The sequence below is a fragment of the Mytilus californianus genome, unplaced genomic scaffold (genome assembly GCF_021869535.1).
Source record: "Mytilus californianus isolate M0D057914Y unplaced genomic scaffold, xbMytCali1.0.p SCAF_8, whole genome shotgun sequence".
In the NCBI taxonomy this organism is placed as follows: domain Eukaryota; kingdom Metazoa; phylum Mollusca; class Bivalvia; order Mytilida; family Mytilidae; genus Mytilus; species Mytilus californianus.
The window spans coordinates 71,401,635-71,420,575 of record NW_026262734.1 but is presented as its reverse complement, the minus strand read 5'-3'; the positions used below and the strand labels follow the sequence as shown (position 1 = coordinate 71,420,575).

Here is an 18,941-nt window from a genome sequence, read left to right as displayed (position 1 = left end):
AATTTTGGACCCTATTAAAATAGAAAATGACATAATAATCATGGCTAAAAATAAACAAAAAAGCTTCACCAGCATCATTTTATATTGGCAAATTTCCAATGAAGTTTATTAAACTAAAGTTATTGGCAAATTTCCAATGGAATTTATTAATAATAAAGTTTTTGGCAAATTTCCAATATACATAATTTAAAAGCAGTTTAGGTGAGATAAACAAAAAAGCTTCATCAGCAACATTTTATATTGGCAAATTTCCAATGAAGTTCATTAAACTAAAGTTATTGGCAAATTTCCAGTGGAATTTATTTATAATAAAGTTTTTGGCAAATTTCCAATATACATAATTTAAAAGCAGTTTAGGTGAGATAAACAAAAAAGCTTCATCAGCAACATTTTATATTGGCAAATTTCCAATGAAGTTCATTCAACTAAAGTTATTGGCAAATTTCCAATGGAATTTATTAATAATAAAGTTTTTGGCAAATTTCCAATATACATAATTTAAAAGCAGTTTAGGTGAGATATTCAAATGAGTTTCAATTACCAACCTTACACTGCCTTTTAAATTATGTTTTGTACTTAAGTAATTGTCCATTAACTTGGAAACCCTTTTCCCCCTTTTTTGCACCTTACTCCTTAACGGTTTGAGCCATAACTCCCAAAGACAATTCTTACCAACCCTTTGTGGTATTCCAATATCCAAAATCTAAATACATGGTTAGATTCAGCATATCAAAGAACCCCAAGAATTCAATTTTTGATGAAATCAAATAAAGTTCAATTTTGGACCCTTTTGACCTCAATGTGGACCAATTTGATAACCGGGCCCAAATATCAAAAATCTAAATACATGGTTAGATTCAGCATATCGAAGAACCCCATATATTCAATTTTTGTTGAAATCAAACAAAGTTTAATTTTGGACCCCGATTTGGACCAACTTGAAAACTGGGCCCATAATAAAAAAACTAAGTACATGTTTAGATTCAGCATATCAAAGAACCCCAAGAATTCAATTTTTGTTAAAATCAAACTAATTTTAATTTTGGACCCTTTGGACCTTAATGTAGACCAATTTGAAAAATGGGACCAAAAATTAAGAATCGAAATACACGGTTAAATTCGGCATATCAAAGAACCCCAATAGTTCAATTTTTGATGAAATCAAACAAAGTTTAATTTTGGACCCTTTTGGACCCTAATTCCTAAACTGTTGGGACCAAAACTCCCAAAATCAATCCCAACCTTCCTTTTGTGGTCATAAACCTTGTGTTTAAATTTCATAGATTTCTATTTACTTATACTAAAGTTATTGTGCAAAAACCAAGAAAAATGCTTATTTGGGCCCTTTTTTACCCCTAATTCCTAAACTGTTGGGACCAAAACTCCCAAAATCAATCCCAACCTTCCTTTTGTGGTCATAAACCTTGTGTTAAAATTTCATAGATTTCTATTTACTTATACTAGAGTTATTGTGCGAAAACCAAGAAAAATGCTTCTTGGGCCCTTTTTTGGCCCCTAATTCTTAAACTGTTAGGACCAAAACTCCAAAAATCAATCCCAACCTTCCTTTTGTGGTCATAAACCTTGTGTTTTAATTTCATAGATTTCTATTAACTTATACTAAAGTTATAGTGCGAAAACCAAATGTCTTCGGACGACGACGACAACGACGCCAACGTCATACCAATATACGACCGCAAAAATTTTGCGGTCATATAAAAATTGGTAAAAATCGTCATCAAAGGGCTAATAAGGAGTTGACTGACAATTTTGACCATGAGACTTATTTGCAGAACTTGTCTTGCTGATCATTTTTGCAATTTAAAGTTTCTATCTATTATAGTTTTCAAAAATGAAAAAAAAAAATGGAAAAATTTGTCATTTAAGGGCAATAACTCCTATAAGAAGTCATCTGACAGTTTTGATGTTTTTGAACAATAGGTAGAGCTCATCAGTCTGAACAAATTTTCTCTATTTATTACTGTTTTCAAAATAATAGACAAAACTTGCATTTTACACCTATGTTCTATTTTTAGCCATGTCGACTGTTTTGGTTGGCAGGTGGGGTCATCAGACACATTTTTTAAAAGTAGATACCCCAATGATGATTGTGGCCAAGTTTGGTTAAATTTGGCAAAGTAGTTTCTTCAGAGAAGATGTTTGTAAAAGTTAACGACGGACGCCAAGTGATGAGAAAAGCTCACTTGGCCCTGTGGGCCACGTGAGCTAAAAAAGGAGAACAATTGTTAATAATGTACAAAATACCTGTTGACTATAGAATTGTCTCAGATCACCAACAGTTTGAAGTTTCCGTGTCAGTAGATCAGCTGAAAATCTCTGTATCTGTGGGTGAATTTTACTGGTCTTTCCAAGTCGTATGAACTCTATATTATGCTGAAGATGTCAAAAATACAGGAAATTATTTATGTTATTGATACAGCCCCTATACGGGCAGGTTACCACATGATATTTTATATTTCAACAATAAAACTTCACTTGTAGATCTGCAAGTAAAACTAAAGACTACATTGCAGTATAAAATAATCATTAATAAATACCAACCATATTTCCCTTTTAACAAAACGTAGGCATTTCGATGTTAATGTTAATGTTTATCAAATATCAGGTATAATGATCAGGCAATTATATATGTCTTTGAGACAGTTCCTATATGCGCTGTGTGTACAGTACAAGCTTAATCATTTAATACCATAGATCTAAACATTTACCACATGACATTGTGTATTGCCATCATAGCCTTAGATTGGAAAGCAAAAATAAAATATAACAAAAATACTGAACTCCAAGGAAAATTCAAAAACGGAAAGTCTCTTATCAAATGGCAAAATCAAAAGCTCAAACACATCAAACGAATGGAAAACAACTGTCATATTCCTGGCTTTGTACAGGCATTTCCTAATGTAGAAAATGGCGGATTAAACCTGGTTTTATAGCTAGCTTAACTTCTCAATTGAGTGACAGTCGCATAGAATTCCATTAAATTGACAACAATGTGTGAGCAAAACAAACAGACATAATACGTAACTGGAGAACCTGTGTCGCTCACCTAGGTCTATGTGCATACTCAACAATGGGCTTTCTCCAACATTGACAAGAATAGAATACATGACAAAAATTTCTTTTTTGTTGACCTTGTATTGCTGATCATTTTGTCTGTTTAGTTTCTCTCTTATCTTCTCCAGTTTTTGCTCAAAACACAAAAGAGGGTAAAAAAAAATCCTCATTTAAGGGCAATTACTCCTATGAAGGGTGACAGTCTACTAACTATATCATCAAATTTTGACTTGTTTGTAGATCTTGCCTTGCTGATCATTTTTGTTATTTAAAGTTTCTATTTATCTATTATAATTTTTATCATATAAGGCAAAACGCAAAAAAATTTGTTTAAAATTGTCATTAAAGGGCATTATAACTCCTATAAGGAGTCATCGGAAAATTTCCTTTATTTATATTAAATGTAGATCTTGTCTTGCTGATCATTTTTGCTGATTTAAGTTTCTATCTATTATAATTTTTAAGATATAATGCAAAAACGCTAAAAATTGGTAAAAATTGTCTTCAAAGGGCAAAAACTCTTATAAGGAGTAGACTGACGATTTAGACCATGCATACTTATTCGTAGATCTTGTCTTGCTGATAATTTTTACAGCTTAAAGTTTCCCTCTGTCTATTATAGATTTCACAATAAAAGGCAAAAATGAAAAAAAATGGTAAAATTTGTCATTTAAGGGCAATAACTCCTATGAGAAGTCGCCTGATGTTAATGAACATTTGGTATATCTATATATAACGGTTTTCAAAATAATAGACAAAACTTGCATTTTACCCTATGTTCTATTTTTAGCCATGTCAAGCCATCTTGGTTGGCAGGCGGGGTCATCAGACACGTTTTTTAAACTAGAAACCCCAATGATGATTGTTGCCAAGTTTGGTAAAATTTGGTCCAGTAGTTTCAGAGGAGAAGATTTTTGCAAAAGTTGACGGAAGACGACGATTGACGACGGACGCCAAGTGATGAGAAAAGCTCACTTGACCCTTTGGGCCAGGTGAGCTAAAAAAGTCAAAAATTGGGGTACAGCAGTCAACATTGTGTTATAATCTAAATCATTATGAAAAACAAACAACTTTGTCAACAAAGAAAAACAAAATGGCATATACCAATTTCACCTGTGTATGGAATATACATTTCTCAACTCATACGATATTCAAGAGCTTGCAGCTCCTACTCAGACTTTGTAAAAAGTCACCAGTATCTGAGGAAAAAATTAATGAGCCTGGGTTTTGTCAAAGAAAACTAGCCCTTTTTCTCAAAAAGTTCACCAGAACATACCAAGACCAAACAGATACATATTCAGTATCTACTTCACAAATAATAAAAGATGATCTTGATTTATAAATTCTAGGTGCTGAAGTTGTGTACCGGTATCTTTTTATTTACAGTTTTCCCTTTATTTGTCTTCATGCTATTATGACCTTTGACGTGACTCTGTATTTATGCATCCCACTATAGGATTTTGAACTTGGGGCGTTCCTGATTTGAGATTCAATTGCAAGAGGATTTTACAGTGTTGTTTTCATTTTGTTTACACATCTATGTAATATCAACTACAAAAACTTCTCTTATCTGCGTCTTTGTCAATTTACTTAATATAATCAACTACAAATTCTTTTTTGTTGGCGTTTGTCAAATTTACCAACTACTACAACTTTTTTGATTAAATACTGTGGATTCATTTATTTTCGTGGGTATCAATTTTCGTGGATTGAGGAAAACTTGCCTGTACCAAGTCAGGAATATAATATTTATTTTCCACTTGTTCCATTGGTTGATAACAATTGATATTTTCTGTTGTTATGGACTTCCCCTATTGAATTTACCTTGGAGTTCAGTACTTTTCTTATACAAATGTACTATTTTACTGGAACTTTGAAGATCATCTTGAAATTGTGTTCTTTATGCATGTGGATGATATTCTTTGGACTGGTAGTGAATTTTTAAATAAACTGTTGACACAGAGATATGTCTTGCCTGTCGACGTAAAATTCAGAAAAAGACAATCTGATGGACAGCAAGATTGCTAATTAATTCATAGTTGCTGGACCAACTAGTGGGTAGGGCCTCGAAATAGTCGTCAAACTGATATGTACTGATAGTAATGCAACTTTATAGAAAATATCATTGATCTATTGCAGTAGTAAACTAACTTAAGCCGAAAACTTAACATTGAAAATTGCTTATAAATTCAAAGTCTCTGGACCATGACCTAGGGGGGAGGGCCTCAAAATAGTCGTCAAATTGATATGTCCTGATAGCAATGCATTAATTTACTCTACACAAAATATCATTGATCTATCACCAGTAGTTCCTATCAATCTAACTTAAGCAGAAAACTTAACATTTAAAATTGCTAATCAATTCAAGGCTACTGGACCATCCTCCGGTGGCGAGCCTCAAAATTGTCGTCAAACTGATATGTACTGATAGTAATGCAACTTCATACAAAATATCATTAATCTATCACAAGTAGTTCCTATCAAACTAACTTAAGATTGAAAATGGCTAATTAATTCAAAGTCACTTGACCATGGCCTAGGGGACAGAGCCTCAAAATTGTTGTCATATTGATATGTACTGATAGTAATGCAACTTCATACAAAATATCAATGATCTTTCACAAGTAGTTCCCATCAAATCATATGGAAAGCCTCAGCTGTCATATATTAGAGATTTACAAAACGTTATGCTGAAGCTTAAAATGTAAAGTTAAGACAGCGTGATGTTGAATCGAGTCATCAAAATGCTAACTCTAAATTACAATATGCTAAGTTGAATCTGCGCAATGTTGACTTGCAATGACAAGTGCTTTAGTCGTGATAGTATAATGATAAGTCACGATGTTGTGATGATATGCCAAACACACGTAACGTTGGGTTTAAAGTACATGATGTGAAGTTGACGTTGCATGATGTTAGCTTGCAGATGGATACTGCTCAGTCATCTACATCGACAGCTATGATAATAAATAAAATGAATAGCTAAAATGTATGGTGCTGACTTGTTATTAATTAATGTTGAGCTGAGATAGTACGATGTTATATCATTGTGATATTACAATTGGTCTATCATGCAATTTGTTGATTTAAAACACCATGATGCACAGTTGAAAGTACATGATGTACAGTTAAGGTAACACGATGCTACACCACTATATTGAAACGAAAGGCTTACCATACAATTTGTTGACTTAAAACAACACGATACAACGTGTTCAGCTAAGATGCTCACTTGAAACTACAGGACGTACAGTTGAAATTTTGTAATGTTAAGCTACGATAGCACGATGTTATATCACTATAATGTCACAGTAGGCTTATTATACAGTTTGCTCGTTTAAAACTACACACCGTACAGTTGAAAGTACGTGATATTAAGCTAAGATGGCACGTTGTTATATCATTAGAATGTCACGATAGGCTTACCAAGCCATATGCTCGTTTAAAACTACACGACGTACAGTTGAAAGTACGTGATGTTGAGCTATGATAGCAATATCTTATATGATAATAATATCACGATAGGCTTGCCATACAATATGCTCATTTAAAACTACACGACGTACAGTTGAAAGTACGTGTTGTTCAGCTAAGACAGCACGATGTTATATCATTATAATGTCACGATAGACTTATTACACAATTTTCTCATTTAAAATCACACCACGTACAGCTGAAAGTACGTGATGTTAAGCTAAGATAGCACGTTGTTATATCATTAGAATGTGACGATAGGCTTACCACACGATATGCTCATTTAAAACTACATAATTTTCAGTTGAAACTAGATGATGTTAAGCTAAGATAGCATGTTGTTATATCATTTGAATGTCAAGATAGGCTTACCATACAATATGCTCATTTAAAACTACACAACGTACAGTTGAAAGTATGTGATGTTGAGCTATGATAGCACGATGTTATATCATAATAATATCACAATAGGCTTGCCATACAATATGCTCAGTCAAAACTACACAACGTACAGTTGAAAGTACGTGTTGTTGAGCTCAGATAGCACGATGTTATATCACTATGACGTCACGAGAGGCTTATCATACAATGTGTTGACTTGAAACAGTAAAATGTTAAGTTAAAAAAACAGAACGTAAAGTCAAAATAAAACAATGATAGGATGACGTGTACTTGTGCAAAATTGAAGATTTTTGGTGTTGACTTCGAATATAGTACAAATATTAAATCGTTTTATGTTAAATTGAAAGACAATAACGATGCGTAAAACATTACAGAATTATGTGAATTGAAACTGCAATTCTATGGAAAAGAATGAGGGACAAATCCCCAGGATTTTTTCTTCTTCATTTGCAAGTTCTGAGTCAAAATGATATACAAAGAAAGTTTTCCATAAATTCATAAAGAAAAAGAATTACCCATCGCTATATATTTGTACTTGAATACAGATTTGCCTATATTTTACATGTTTTGTTTGGATTTTTTTTTATGATTAAAAACTAGACTTTTTTTTTATGAACAATATTTAAGAAAATATTTATCTATGTTGTGTGTTAATATATACAACATAATATTGTGCTTATAAGACTTCGGTTATGACTGTGAGGGTCAAATTTTACTCATATAAAATCACATCTATGTAAGAGTTAGCGGAGAATTTGTATTTACCACTCCCGTTTTCCACGAAATAAAACATAAGCATCTGGAGTCTTAATCTTAAAAAACAAAGATCAACTGATATGACAAATAATACGGTAAAGCGTTGGACTGAGAGCTATATGAGAATGTGACCCCCATACCCGGCCTTGTTAGAGGTATCTGAAAATTTGAATTTTCTTTTCCACGAAATAAAACAAAAAGAATTGATAGGTGGAAGAATCTTACTGCTAGGGGGGGCCAACCCAAATATAAAGTATGGTAGATTCTGTTGTATAATTTTCACTTATACATGAAGTCTATATGAAACCTAATGAAATTTGACCTAGAGCCTCCAGTCTAAATCGTCAAATTTCAAAAAAAGAAATACATCATTTACAGCAGTGCCAACCATTTTTTCCAACACCAAGTAAGATAGTGCCCAGGTTTATGTATGTATCCACTCGGAGAATATTTTATTTTTTAAATTGGTAAAGTCATTGATGGACAATGACCCCTATAACTTATAATAAGAAGCCAATTAATGAATTCCGTCACTTATTTTCTTGTCCATAGTGATTTTCTTGGTTCTTTGCAGCTTCTCTCTATTTATATGTGTTTTCAAAGAAAAAGAAAAAAATCATAAATCTTTAAAAATTGTTAAAGTCCATGAATTATTTTGGTATTGCTTTGATTAATTTGTAGATATGTTTTTTTGATGTCAACAGTTTTTCTTTCTCGCTCTCTCTCTCTCTCTCTCTTATAGTTTTCATGAGTGTGGTCTAAATTAAAATCGATAGATTTTTTTTTAATTATTTGCAAAAATGTAGTTTATTCTTTTTTGAAAAACATAATAAAAAGTTTGGGCCACAGAGCATTTTGCAAGCTACAGGTTATGCAGTATTGTCAGATTTTGTATAAACTATACATGGAAAACTCAATGTTAGAAAATAAAAATAAAAATTGGGATAACGAGACTTGTTTTCTGTCTACAAAACGAAATAGATAAAGTCCCTACACATTCCATCATTAGAGACGAAATATGCCAAAAGGATTTCAAACTCATAAGTCGAAAACAGACTGGGCTAGGACGAAAAATATTGTCCTGCCTTTTTTTTTAGTTGTAATCTCTGTCCTGCCTTTTTATTTTTCACTCTATTGGTCCTGCATTTTTTTTATTAGTTTATTCTGACTTTTTTTTTACATAAATTGTCATCCTGCCTTTTTTTTTGCCAAGTTGCTCATCCTGCCCTTTTTTTTTAACTCAAAACTCCTGTCCTGCCTTTTTCTCAAATTTCATTCTAGCCCCCCAATAAAAATCAAATGGTAGCTCCCTAAGATGGCGGAAGACACCTGATCTACCCTAAGGACAATATATCTAATGAGGAAGAAAATTACAATTTCGGTCAAGTCGAGTTACTTGTAGATCTCCTTTTGTTGAAAAGGGTCATTTATCTATCTATTATACTGTTCAGGGGGAGGGGAGAATCGAAAAAAAAAAAATACACAAAAATGGATAAAAGAAGGCGAAAGATACAAAAGGGATAGTAAAAATCTTAACCAAACTGACAATGGCATGACAAAAACTCATCAGCCGAAATAAATGAGAGAAAAAAGATCAAAAGCCAAACAAAACTGAGCAGCACGAAACTCTCAAAAAAAGGGGTGATCTCAGGTGCTCCAGAAGGGTAAGCAGATCCTGTTTCATATGTGGCACCCGTCACTTGGCGATTTTGCAAATAAAGAAGGAATGTGTTATAATTTTCGAGGAACTCCCCCCCCCCCCCCCCCCCCAAAAAAAAACATTAACTACAGGGTGTCAAATCGATGAACATGCTTAAAATAGGCTCCTTTTCATTTTTCATAAAAAAGAATTGATGAAAATGTATTTGTATTTAGTGTACAGTGGCAAATATTACATGCATATAAGGACGAGAATATGTAAGTGTGATATGAATATGAATAAATCTTTGCTCTGTACAAGACATATATTGCTTGCTTAGCCGAATTTCTAACAAACTAGTTGACAAACCGTCTCTGACAATCTATGGAAATCCAAATAGCATCGGTTTTGATTAAGTCCAGATTTTTTGGTTTTATTTCGGGGAAAAGGGGTGCGTTTTACGTACAGTGGCAAATATTACATGCATATCAGGACGAGAACATGTAAGTGTGATATGAATATGAATAAACCCTGCTTTGTTACAAGACATACTTTACTTGCCTAGCCGAATTATCAACGAACTAGTCAACAAACTGTCTCTGACATTCTATGGAAATCGTAATCGCATCACTTTTGATTAAGTCCAGATTCTTTTGTTTTATTTCGTGGAAAAGAAAATACAAATTTTCAGATACCTCTAACAAAACCGGGGGGAGGGGGTCACATTCTGATATCTCTCTCACCATCTCAGTCCAACGCTAATGGTATTATTTGTCATATCAGTTGATCTTTGTTTTTTAAGATTAAGACTCCAGATTCTTATGTTTTATTTCGTGGAAAACGGGAGTGGTAAATACAAATTCTCCGCTAACTCTTACATAGATGTGATTTTATATGAGTAAAATTTGACCCTCACAGTCATAACCGAAGTCTTATAAGCGCAATATTATGTTGTATATATTAAAACATCACATAGATAAATATTTTCTTAAATATTGTTCATAAAAAAAAGTCTGGTTTTTATTCATAAAAAAAAACCCAAACAAAACATGTAAAATATAGGCAAAACTGTATTCAAGTGTAATATATAGCGAAGGGTAATTCTTTTGCTTTATGAATTTATGGAAAACTTTCTTTGTATATCATTTTGACTGCGGAGTTAAATTCCATTAATATTCATCAACTTGCAAATAAAGAGGAAAAAATCCTGGGGATTTGTCCTCATTCTTTTCCATAAAATTGCAGTATTTCTACACATCGTTATTGTCTTTCAATTTAACATAAAATGATTTAATATTTGTACTATATTCGAAGTCAACACCAAAAATCTTCAATTCTGCACAAGTACATGTCATCCTATCATTGTTTTATTTTGACTTTACGTTCGTTTTACTGTTTCAAGTCAAGACCAAACTTCTTCAAATTTACATCGTGTAGTTTCAAGTCAACACATTGTATGATAAGCCTCTTGTGACGTCATAATGATATAACATCGTGCTATCTGAGCTCAACAACACGTACTTTCAACTGTACGTCGTGTAGTTTTGACTGAGCATATTGTATGGCAAGCCTATCGTGACATTCTAATGATATAACAACTTGCTATCTTAGCTTAACATCACGTACTTTCAGCTGTACATGGTGTAATTTTAAATGAGAAAATTGTGTAATAAGCCTATCGTGACATTATAATGATATAACATCGTGCTGTCTTAGCTGAACAACACGTACTTTCAACTGTACGTCGTGTAGTTTTAAATGAGCATATTGTATGGCAAGCCTATTGTGATATTATTATCATATAAGATATTGCTATCATAGCTCAACATCACGTACTTTCAACTGTACGTCGTGTAGTTTTAAACGAGCATATGGCTTGGTAAGCCTATCGTGACATTCTAATGATATAACAACGTGCCATCTTAGCTTAATATCACGTACTTTCAACTGTACGGCGTGTAGTTTTAAACGAGCAAACTGTATAATAAGCCTACTGTGACATTATAGTGATATAACATCGTGCTATCGTAGCTTAACATTACAAAATTTCAACTGTACGTCCTGTAGTTTCAAGTGAGCATCTTAGCTTAACACGTTGCATCGTGTTGGTTTAAGTCAACAAATTGTATGGTAAGCCTTTCGTTTCAATATAGTGGTGTAGCATCGTGTTATCTTAACTTAACATCATGTACTTTCAACTGTGCATCATGGTGTTATAAATCAACAGATTGCATGATAGACCAATCGTAATATCACAATGATATAACATCGTACTATCTCAGCTCAACATTAATTAATATCAAGTCAGCACCATACATTTTAGCTATTCATTTTATTTGTTATCATAGCTGTTGATGTGGATGACTGAGCAGTATCCATCTGCAAGCTAACATCATGCAACGTCAACTTCACATCAAGTACTTTAAACCCAACGTTACGTGTGTTTGGCATATCATCACAACATCGTGACTTATCATTATACTATCACGACTAAAGCACTTGTCATTGCAAGTCAACATTGCGCAGATTCAACTTAGCATATTGTAATTTAGAGTTAGCATTTTGATGACTCAATTCAACATCACGCTGTCTTAACTTTACATTTTAAGCTTCAGCATAACGTTTTGTAAATCTCTAATATATGACAGCCTAGGCTTTCCATAAAATCAAACAAACTTAAGCAGAAAACTTAACAATTGTTGATGCTGTCGCTGAAGCTGTCACTGGAAAAGCAATCCCTATGTCTCGCTTTCCATGACTTTCGTCGCAGCCGAGACAAAAAACAGTTTACATGACTTTCTACACTTGGTGAGCTAGTGAAACTAAACTTCAATCAAAATTGAACAAAGTCATTAAAAATGCGAAAAACATTCCTTAGCGCTTCGGACACATGAAATTTATAACATGTTGTTTAATTTTTTTTAGAATTAAATATCCAAATCTAGGGAGTTTCCAGATCATTGAGCTTATATTTTATGCTGAGGCCTCATTTGCAAACTTATCTGATCCTGTTTCAAGTGCTGGTGGATAAGTAATATTTTTACAAGGTCTAAATGAAAACATTTGTCCAATTTCTTGGTCTGCTATTAGAAGATCAGACAAATTGTCAAAAGGATATCACTAATGAATGACTTGATGTTTGCTATTTTGTAAGGAGCATTCTCCAGGAAATGATCCAATTTAAGAAAGGAACATCCTATAATCATCTACTGCTTTACTGATAACAAATCTTTGTGTCAAAACATTCACAACTAAACCCATATCCAAGAAACGTTTGTGTTTAAATTTGGCAAGCATAAAAAAAAGTGTTAAGTCTCGGTGACATTACAGTTACATGGATAACAAGAGTACATACACTGAAGTGTCTAACCTGCTTTACTGACCATTGATTTAATGTTGAAAGTCTTAAAGATAAAGGTTTTAATACAAGTATCACATACACTTACCATTTTTAAAGATCAATGTCAATGAGGTCTAGGTCACATAAATCCTAGTTGGCCTACTGCTTATAGTATTTGAAAAACAGAAACTTAACATTGACCAATGAACCATGAAAATGAGGTCAAGGTCAGATTATACCTGCCAGACAGACATGTACACCTTACAATCATTCCATACATCAAATATAGTTGACATGTTGCTTATAGTAAATAAAAAACAGACCAAAACACAAAACCTTAAATTTGACCAATGAACCATGAAAATAAGGTCAAGGTCAAATGAAAAATGCCAGACTGACATGTATCCCTTACAACCATTTTATAACTACTTATAGTATCTGAGAAACGGACCTTTACATGTAACTTTAACCTTGATCACTGAACAAAATGAGGTCTAGATCAGGTGAACCCTACCTGATGGACATATAGACGTTGCAAGGAACCCATATACCAAATATGGTAATCCTATTACTCATCATTATAAGTGAGAAATTCACATGAAAATAAAAACCAATAAATTTTTTTCAAGCAGTCACTGAACCATGAAAATAAGGTCAAGGACAATAGACATATAACAGATGGAAACTTTGTTGCATAAGGTATCTGCATACAAGGTATGAAGCATCCAGGTTTTCTACCTACTGAAATATAAAGCTTTCTTCAAATAGTTTACACTGCCGCTGCTGGATAGTAATCCTTATGTCTGTTTACTGGGACTTTTGTTGCAGATGAGAGAATAAACAGCTGCGCCATGAGCGCATGATACGCCCGTCGTCTTGTGTGTGAATTTTTATGCAAGAATCATAAATAGTTTCTGACATACGGCGCGACATGCGAAAAACCCCCTTTTTTTTACAAAAAACTCAATATCTCTAAAATAAAATTTTGAATCAAAACCAAAAAGTATAGAGATCTTTAGATTAATATAACTAAGAAGTGTGTAAAATTTTAAGCAATAATCATAAATCATTTTTGAGATACGGTGCGACATGTGAAAACCCCCCTTTTAAAAAAAAAAAAAAATCAAAATCTCTAAAATAAAATTTTGAATCAAAACCAAAAAGTATACAGATCTTTAGATTAATATAACTCAGAAGTGTGTAAAGTTTAAAGCAAAAATCATAAATCGTTTTTGAGATACGGTGCGACATGTGAAAACCCCCCTTTTAAAAAAAAAAAAAAATCAAAATCTCTAAAATAAAATTTTGAATCATCACCAAAAAGTATACAGATCTTAAGATTAATATAACTAAGAAGTGTGTAAAGTTTTAAGCAATAATCATAAATTGTTTTTGAGATACCGCGCGACATGTGAAAAAACACACACACCTGTTTTAGTTACTAAGTCCTGTAATTCAAAAAGTTTTAATCTTATTTTCACCAAAAAGTATACAGATCGTTTGATCATCATAAGAAACAACTATGTTAAGTTTCATAACATTTGGATAAGTCGTTCTCAAGTTACGGTGCGACATGTTTACGCCGGACAGACGACATTTGTATACCATAATACGTCCCGTCAAAATTTTGACGGGCGTATAAAAACCAGCAGCCAGATATTTGACTGTTTAACAAAAGAAGGGGCTGATTTCCATCCTTTAATCAAAGTTAATCTAAGTGCCGGAAAAGGACCATGAAAGTGAAAATATGGATACATGAAATTTGACAGTCTTAATAATTAGATTATTTTTCTTTCATTCTGGAAAACTTTTAAAGTTTTATGTACAGACTATTAATTTCAAATGTTCTAAGAAAGACGTGGGAATGTGTTATATCTGTATATTTATCATATGTTTAATTTCATCTCCACATGAGCTGGAGTTATAAATATATATACCAACATCAGATTTTACATTTGTAACAGCCTGTTATATGTCATGCTAAGGCTTTTTATAGATTTCAGTGCGTTATGCATTTTGCTAATTGTACGCAGTGACTTTATTTGTTTACATCTTTGTCCTTTTGTCTCTTTTAGAAAGTTGTCAAACATACCACATCTCCTTATTTTATATAACAAGGAAGATTCACACAAAGTTTGGTTCAAATCTGTTACAGAAAAGATTTTTGGCTTGATGGACACCTCATATGTTATGGCAATAGCTGACATTGACTTTTTTGTTTGGGCAAGCTAAAATTAATTTAGTGATAGAGCATGCAGACAATAATTCTGAAATCTGAATTCAGAAATAACTTAAAAGATGTCATAATTATAGCTCAAAATTTGTGTCATAACACTTGAAAGCTGTGTCTTTTTAGAAATAATGCTATGATTACACTTTGAATGTTTGACCATTATTACCCTTTTATAAACATACTTCACAAAGTTCGAAGTGAAAGCAGATCTTCTCACTATTTTGATATAAAATTACCTTCATAAGTTTTAACAGAATATTATCTACAGCTGAGTGAGTGTAACTAGTCAGCAGTACAGACAGTCCTAGCAGATTCAGTACTCTTGCTAAAGCTACTATTGTTGCTGTTTTACCTGTAATAGTTATGTATATATGACAACAGTTTAAAACAAGAAAATAGTTAGACTTGGTACTACAAAGTGTATTAATTTATTGCTTTTTCTCTCTCAAAAAAAGAAAAATATATTTTTAGTAAAGTTTCAAAGCATTGAAAAAAATATACCTTAATATGTAAAGGATGGAAAAAGAAAAAGCAATGAGTTAAGAAGCAAGAGGCTCCTAAGAAGCCTGAATCACTCACCTGTCAAAATTTGAAAAAATAGCCATATACTTGAAAAATGAGTAAAAAAGTTTATTTACGGGCAATAACTCATATACAGAGCCATCCACTGGATTTGGTCAATAACCTATCGATTACAGTTTTAGAAAACTTTTCTTAAGAAAGGACCGAAATATCGTTCTCCATCTAAAATAGATTGGAAACAGTGTCGTCAGATCATTAAAGACGCTCTATCTGTCTACTGTAAAAATTGGTGTAAACGTGAAAAATCTGATAAAAAAATCAAATTAGTAATAGGGTCCATGATATTCCCATTTCCAGAATAAAAAATAAACTCCAAGTACTCGCAAAGCGGTTTGTGTTCGTACCGGCATACAAAGCAGCAAATAATGTAGTGGTGGTGTGACGCATATACTACACGGAAGTTCTCCAAAACAAAATTACAAATTCATCTACATTCAGGTCCGTACGCTCCACAGAGAGTCAAATTGTAAACAAGCATATAACTGCCACTACCCAGCTTAAGGCCTCTTCCGAACATTTGAAAGTCCCTACTATTTACTGGTTACCTAAATTGCACAAAAAACCATTTAAATTCCGTTTCATCTCCACATCTAGTAAGTGTTCTACTACTAATCTATCAGTGCTTCTAACTACCTCCCTTACTACTATCAAAGAACTTGTTATTAACTTTTTTAATAAAGCTTATGAAAATAATGGTATTAATTATTTTTGGAGTGTTAAAAATTCTTTAGAGGTTTTAGATAAAATACATGCTTTTGATGGTCCTTTTAATTCTGTTGACAGTTATGATTTTTCTACTCTCAATACTACACTTCCACACAAAAAAAAAGAAAAAAAAGTTTTCATATTTAATTAAATGGTCTTTTGAAAAATCTCATTACAAATTTATTTGCTGTAACTCGTTTAAAGCCTTTTTCTGTAACGAAAAAGGAAAGTATGCTAGATACACTTACTGGAAATGTGAAGATATGATTGAAGCTTTAAATTTTCTCCTGGACAACATATATGTACGTTTCGGCGATAGAATGTATCGACAGGTAGTAGGTATTCCTATGGGCACTAACTGCGCCCCTTTAATAGCAGATTTATTTCTGTATTGCTATGAATCTCAGTTTATGACCAAACTCAGTAAAGACACGTCATTGTTACATTTGGTTGATACATTCAACAATACCTTCCGTTATCTAGATGATATTTTTTCGTTAAATAATCCAGAGTTCTCTAAATATACTACCGAAATTTACCCAATAGAACTTACTTTAACTAAATCTAACATAAACAGAAGTAGTTGTCCTTTTCTGGATTTGGACATTTCAATCTCTAAAGGAAAACTCCATACGAAAATTTACGACAAAAGAGACGATTTTTCATTCCCTATTGTTAATTTTCCTTTTTTAGACGCCAATGTTCCTTTGGCTCCATCATACGGTGTATATATATCCCAACTCGTTCATTATGCCCGTGTGTGTAGTGATGTCATAGATTTTAACGAACGTAATCAATGCATCACTGGTAAATTATTAAATCAAGGATTTCGTTACCATAAATTACGTAAAACTTTTGCTAAGTTCTTTCATAGATACAAAGATTTGATTAGTAAATTTGGCTGTACTTGTAGAAAACTGATTAAAAAAGGTATTTCACATCCTAAATTTTACGGTAATATTGTACTTAAAGCGCGGAAATCACTATGTGATCCGTGTAAACTCATCGACCTTTAAACAGGCTTATTAGTAAAGGTTATCTTACCAATGTTGTAATTAGATCTTTGAATATAGTTTACATTGGCACTAATATCGATTTTGTCATCAGCAAATTAAAACATAACTAAATTTGTATTTTTTTCAAGTGGGATGTATAAAGACACACCCACGTTCGTTTAGATCTATAAAGAGGTTAAACTCCTAACTATCATACTGTCTGTCGTTACATTTATTTTTGGCATTGCACTAGTCATGTCTTCTTTGACTGTCCATGACGTTAAAATACTAAATCCCTGGGATGTGTTTTAGTTGATTTTAGTCTCTGATGCATGATTTTTTATTATTAATTGTTTTGGCTTTTAACTAGCTGTCAGTAACTGCGAGTACTCTCAAATCGTACTTTCTTGTTTATTTGACCTGTTGATACTAATTGTATTGCTTTTTTGTTATTTAATGTTATTCAGGGTTATATCTGGTCTATATACCAGCTTTTATAAGTGTTTGGTATAACTATAAATTTTCACTTCATACTATGAACATCAAAATTATTTATTTTGTAATAATATTTCCTTTCTCTATTGGTACTGTACACGTATACCTGACAACAAAATTATTTTTATTTACCTGTGTTTAAAGTTATTGCAAATGGATGGTTTTTTTGTTCGAGCATATTGTTTTTTCTTTAATTGTTTAACATTTCTTACCGATATATTATGTTACTTTTATTATTCTTCCCTTAGTTTATTTATTTTGTATTCAAAATTATTTATTTTGTAAAAATATTTCCTTTCTCTATTGGTACTGTACAGGTATACCTAACAACAAAATTATTTTCATTTACCTGTGTTTAAAGTTATTGCAAATGGATGGTATTTTTGTTCGAGCATATTGTTTTTCTTTAATTGTTTAACATTTCTTACCGATATAACATGTTACTTTTATTATTCTTCCCTTAGTTTATTTATTTTGTATTTACATTGTGTCATAGGTCAAATTTATTTGTTCAGTGTATGTTCAATGGTGTTAATATGTCCTTTGATTGAGTTAAGCTATTTCAGTTGATATTTTATAGTGTGTCTTTCTATGTTGTGATGTTACACTATTGTTTCAGAAAAAGGGTGAAGGTTTGGTACCATTAAAACATTTAAACCCACTGCATTTGTTTGCACCTGTCCTAAGTCAGGACTCTGATGTTCAGTAGTTGTCGTTTGTTGATGTGGTTCATAAGTGTTTCTCGTTTCTCGTTTTTTATATAGATTAGACCGTTGGTTTTCCCGTTTGAATGGTTTTACACTAGTAATTTTTTGGGGCCCTTTATAGCTTACTATTCGGTGTGAGCCAAGGCTCCGTGTTGAAGACCGTACTGTGACCTATAATGGTTTACTTTTATAAATTTTTACTTGGATGGAGAGTTGTCTCATTGGCACTCATACCACATCTTCTTATATCTATATAGTAGTCAAAAATTCAAAAGTCAGTAAAACATTGTCATTTAAGGGCAATTACTACTAAAAGGGGTTATCATATGATTTCTTTCATATTGGCATTCTTGTAGATCTCGTATTGCTAATCAATTTTGCTGTTTATAGTTTCTACCTTTCTATTCCAGTTTTCAAGATAACAGGCAAAAACTTGAAAATTAGTCAAAGATTGTTCTTTAAGGGCAATAATTCATAAAAATAATTTTCATCTGATAATTTTAGTAGAAGGAGGAAGTTGGCTTTCTGAGCATTTTTG

At 32.4% G+C, this 18,941-nt stretch overlaps 1 protein-coding gene across 1 annotated transcript in view; it reads right to left on the bottom strand.

Annotated features, from left to right (window-relative positions):
• Window positions 1-18,941, bottom strand: part of LOC127712846 (DNA replication ATP-dependent helicase/nuclease DNA2-like) — a 257,582-nt gene that overhangs the window by 56,167 nt on the left and 182,474 nt on the right. Inside the window, exons 11-12 of the mRNA XM_052219453.1 lie at window positions 15,156-15,271; window positions 2,266-2,394 (exon numbers count right to left, since the gene is read on the bottom strand). Of these exons, the coding sequence (XP_052075413.1) occupies window positions 2,266-2,394; window positions 15,156-15,271 (245 nt within the window). The remainder of the gene's footprint in view (window positions 1-2,265; window positions 2,395-15,155; window positions 15,272-18,941) is intronic.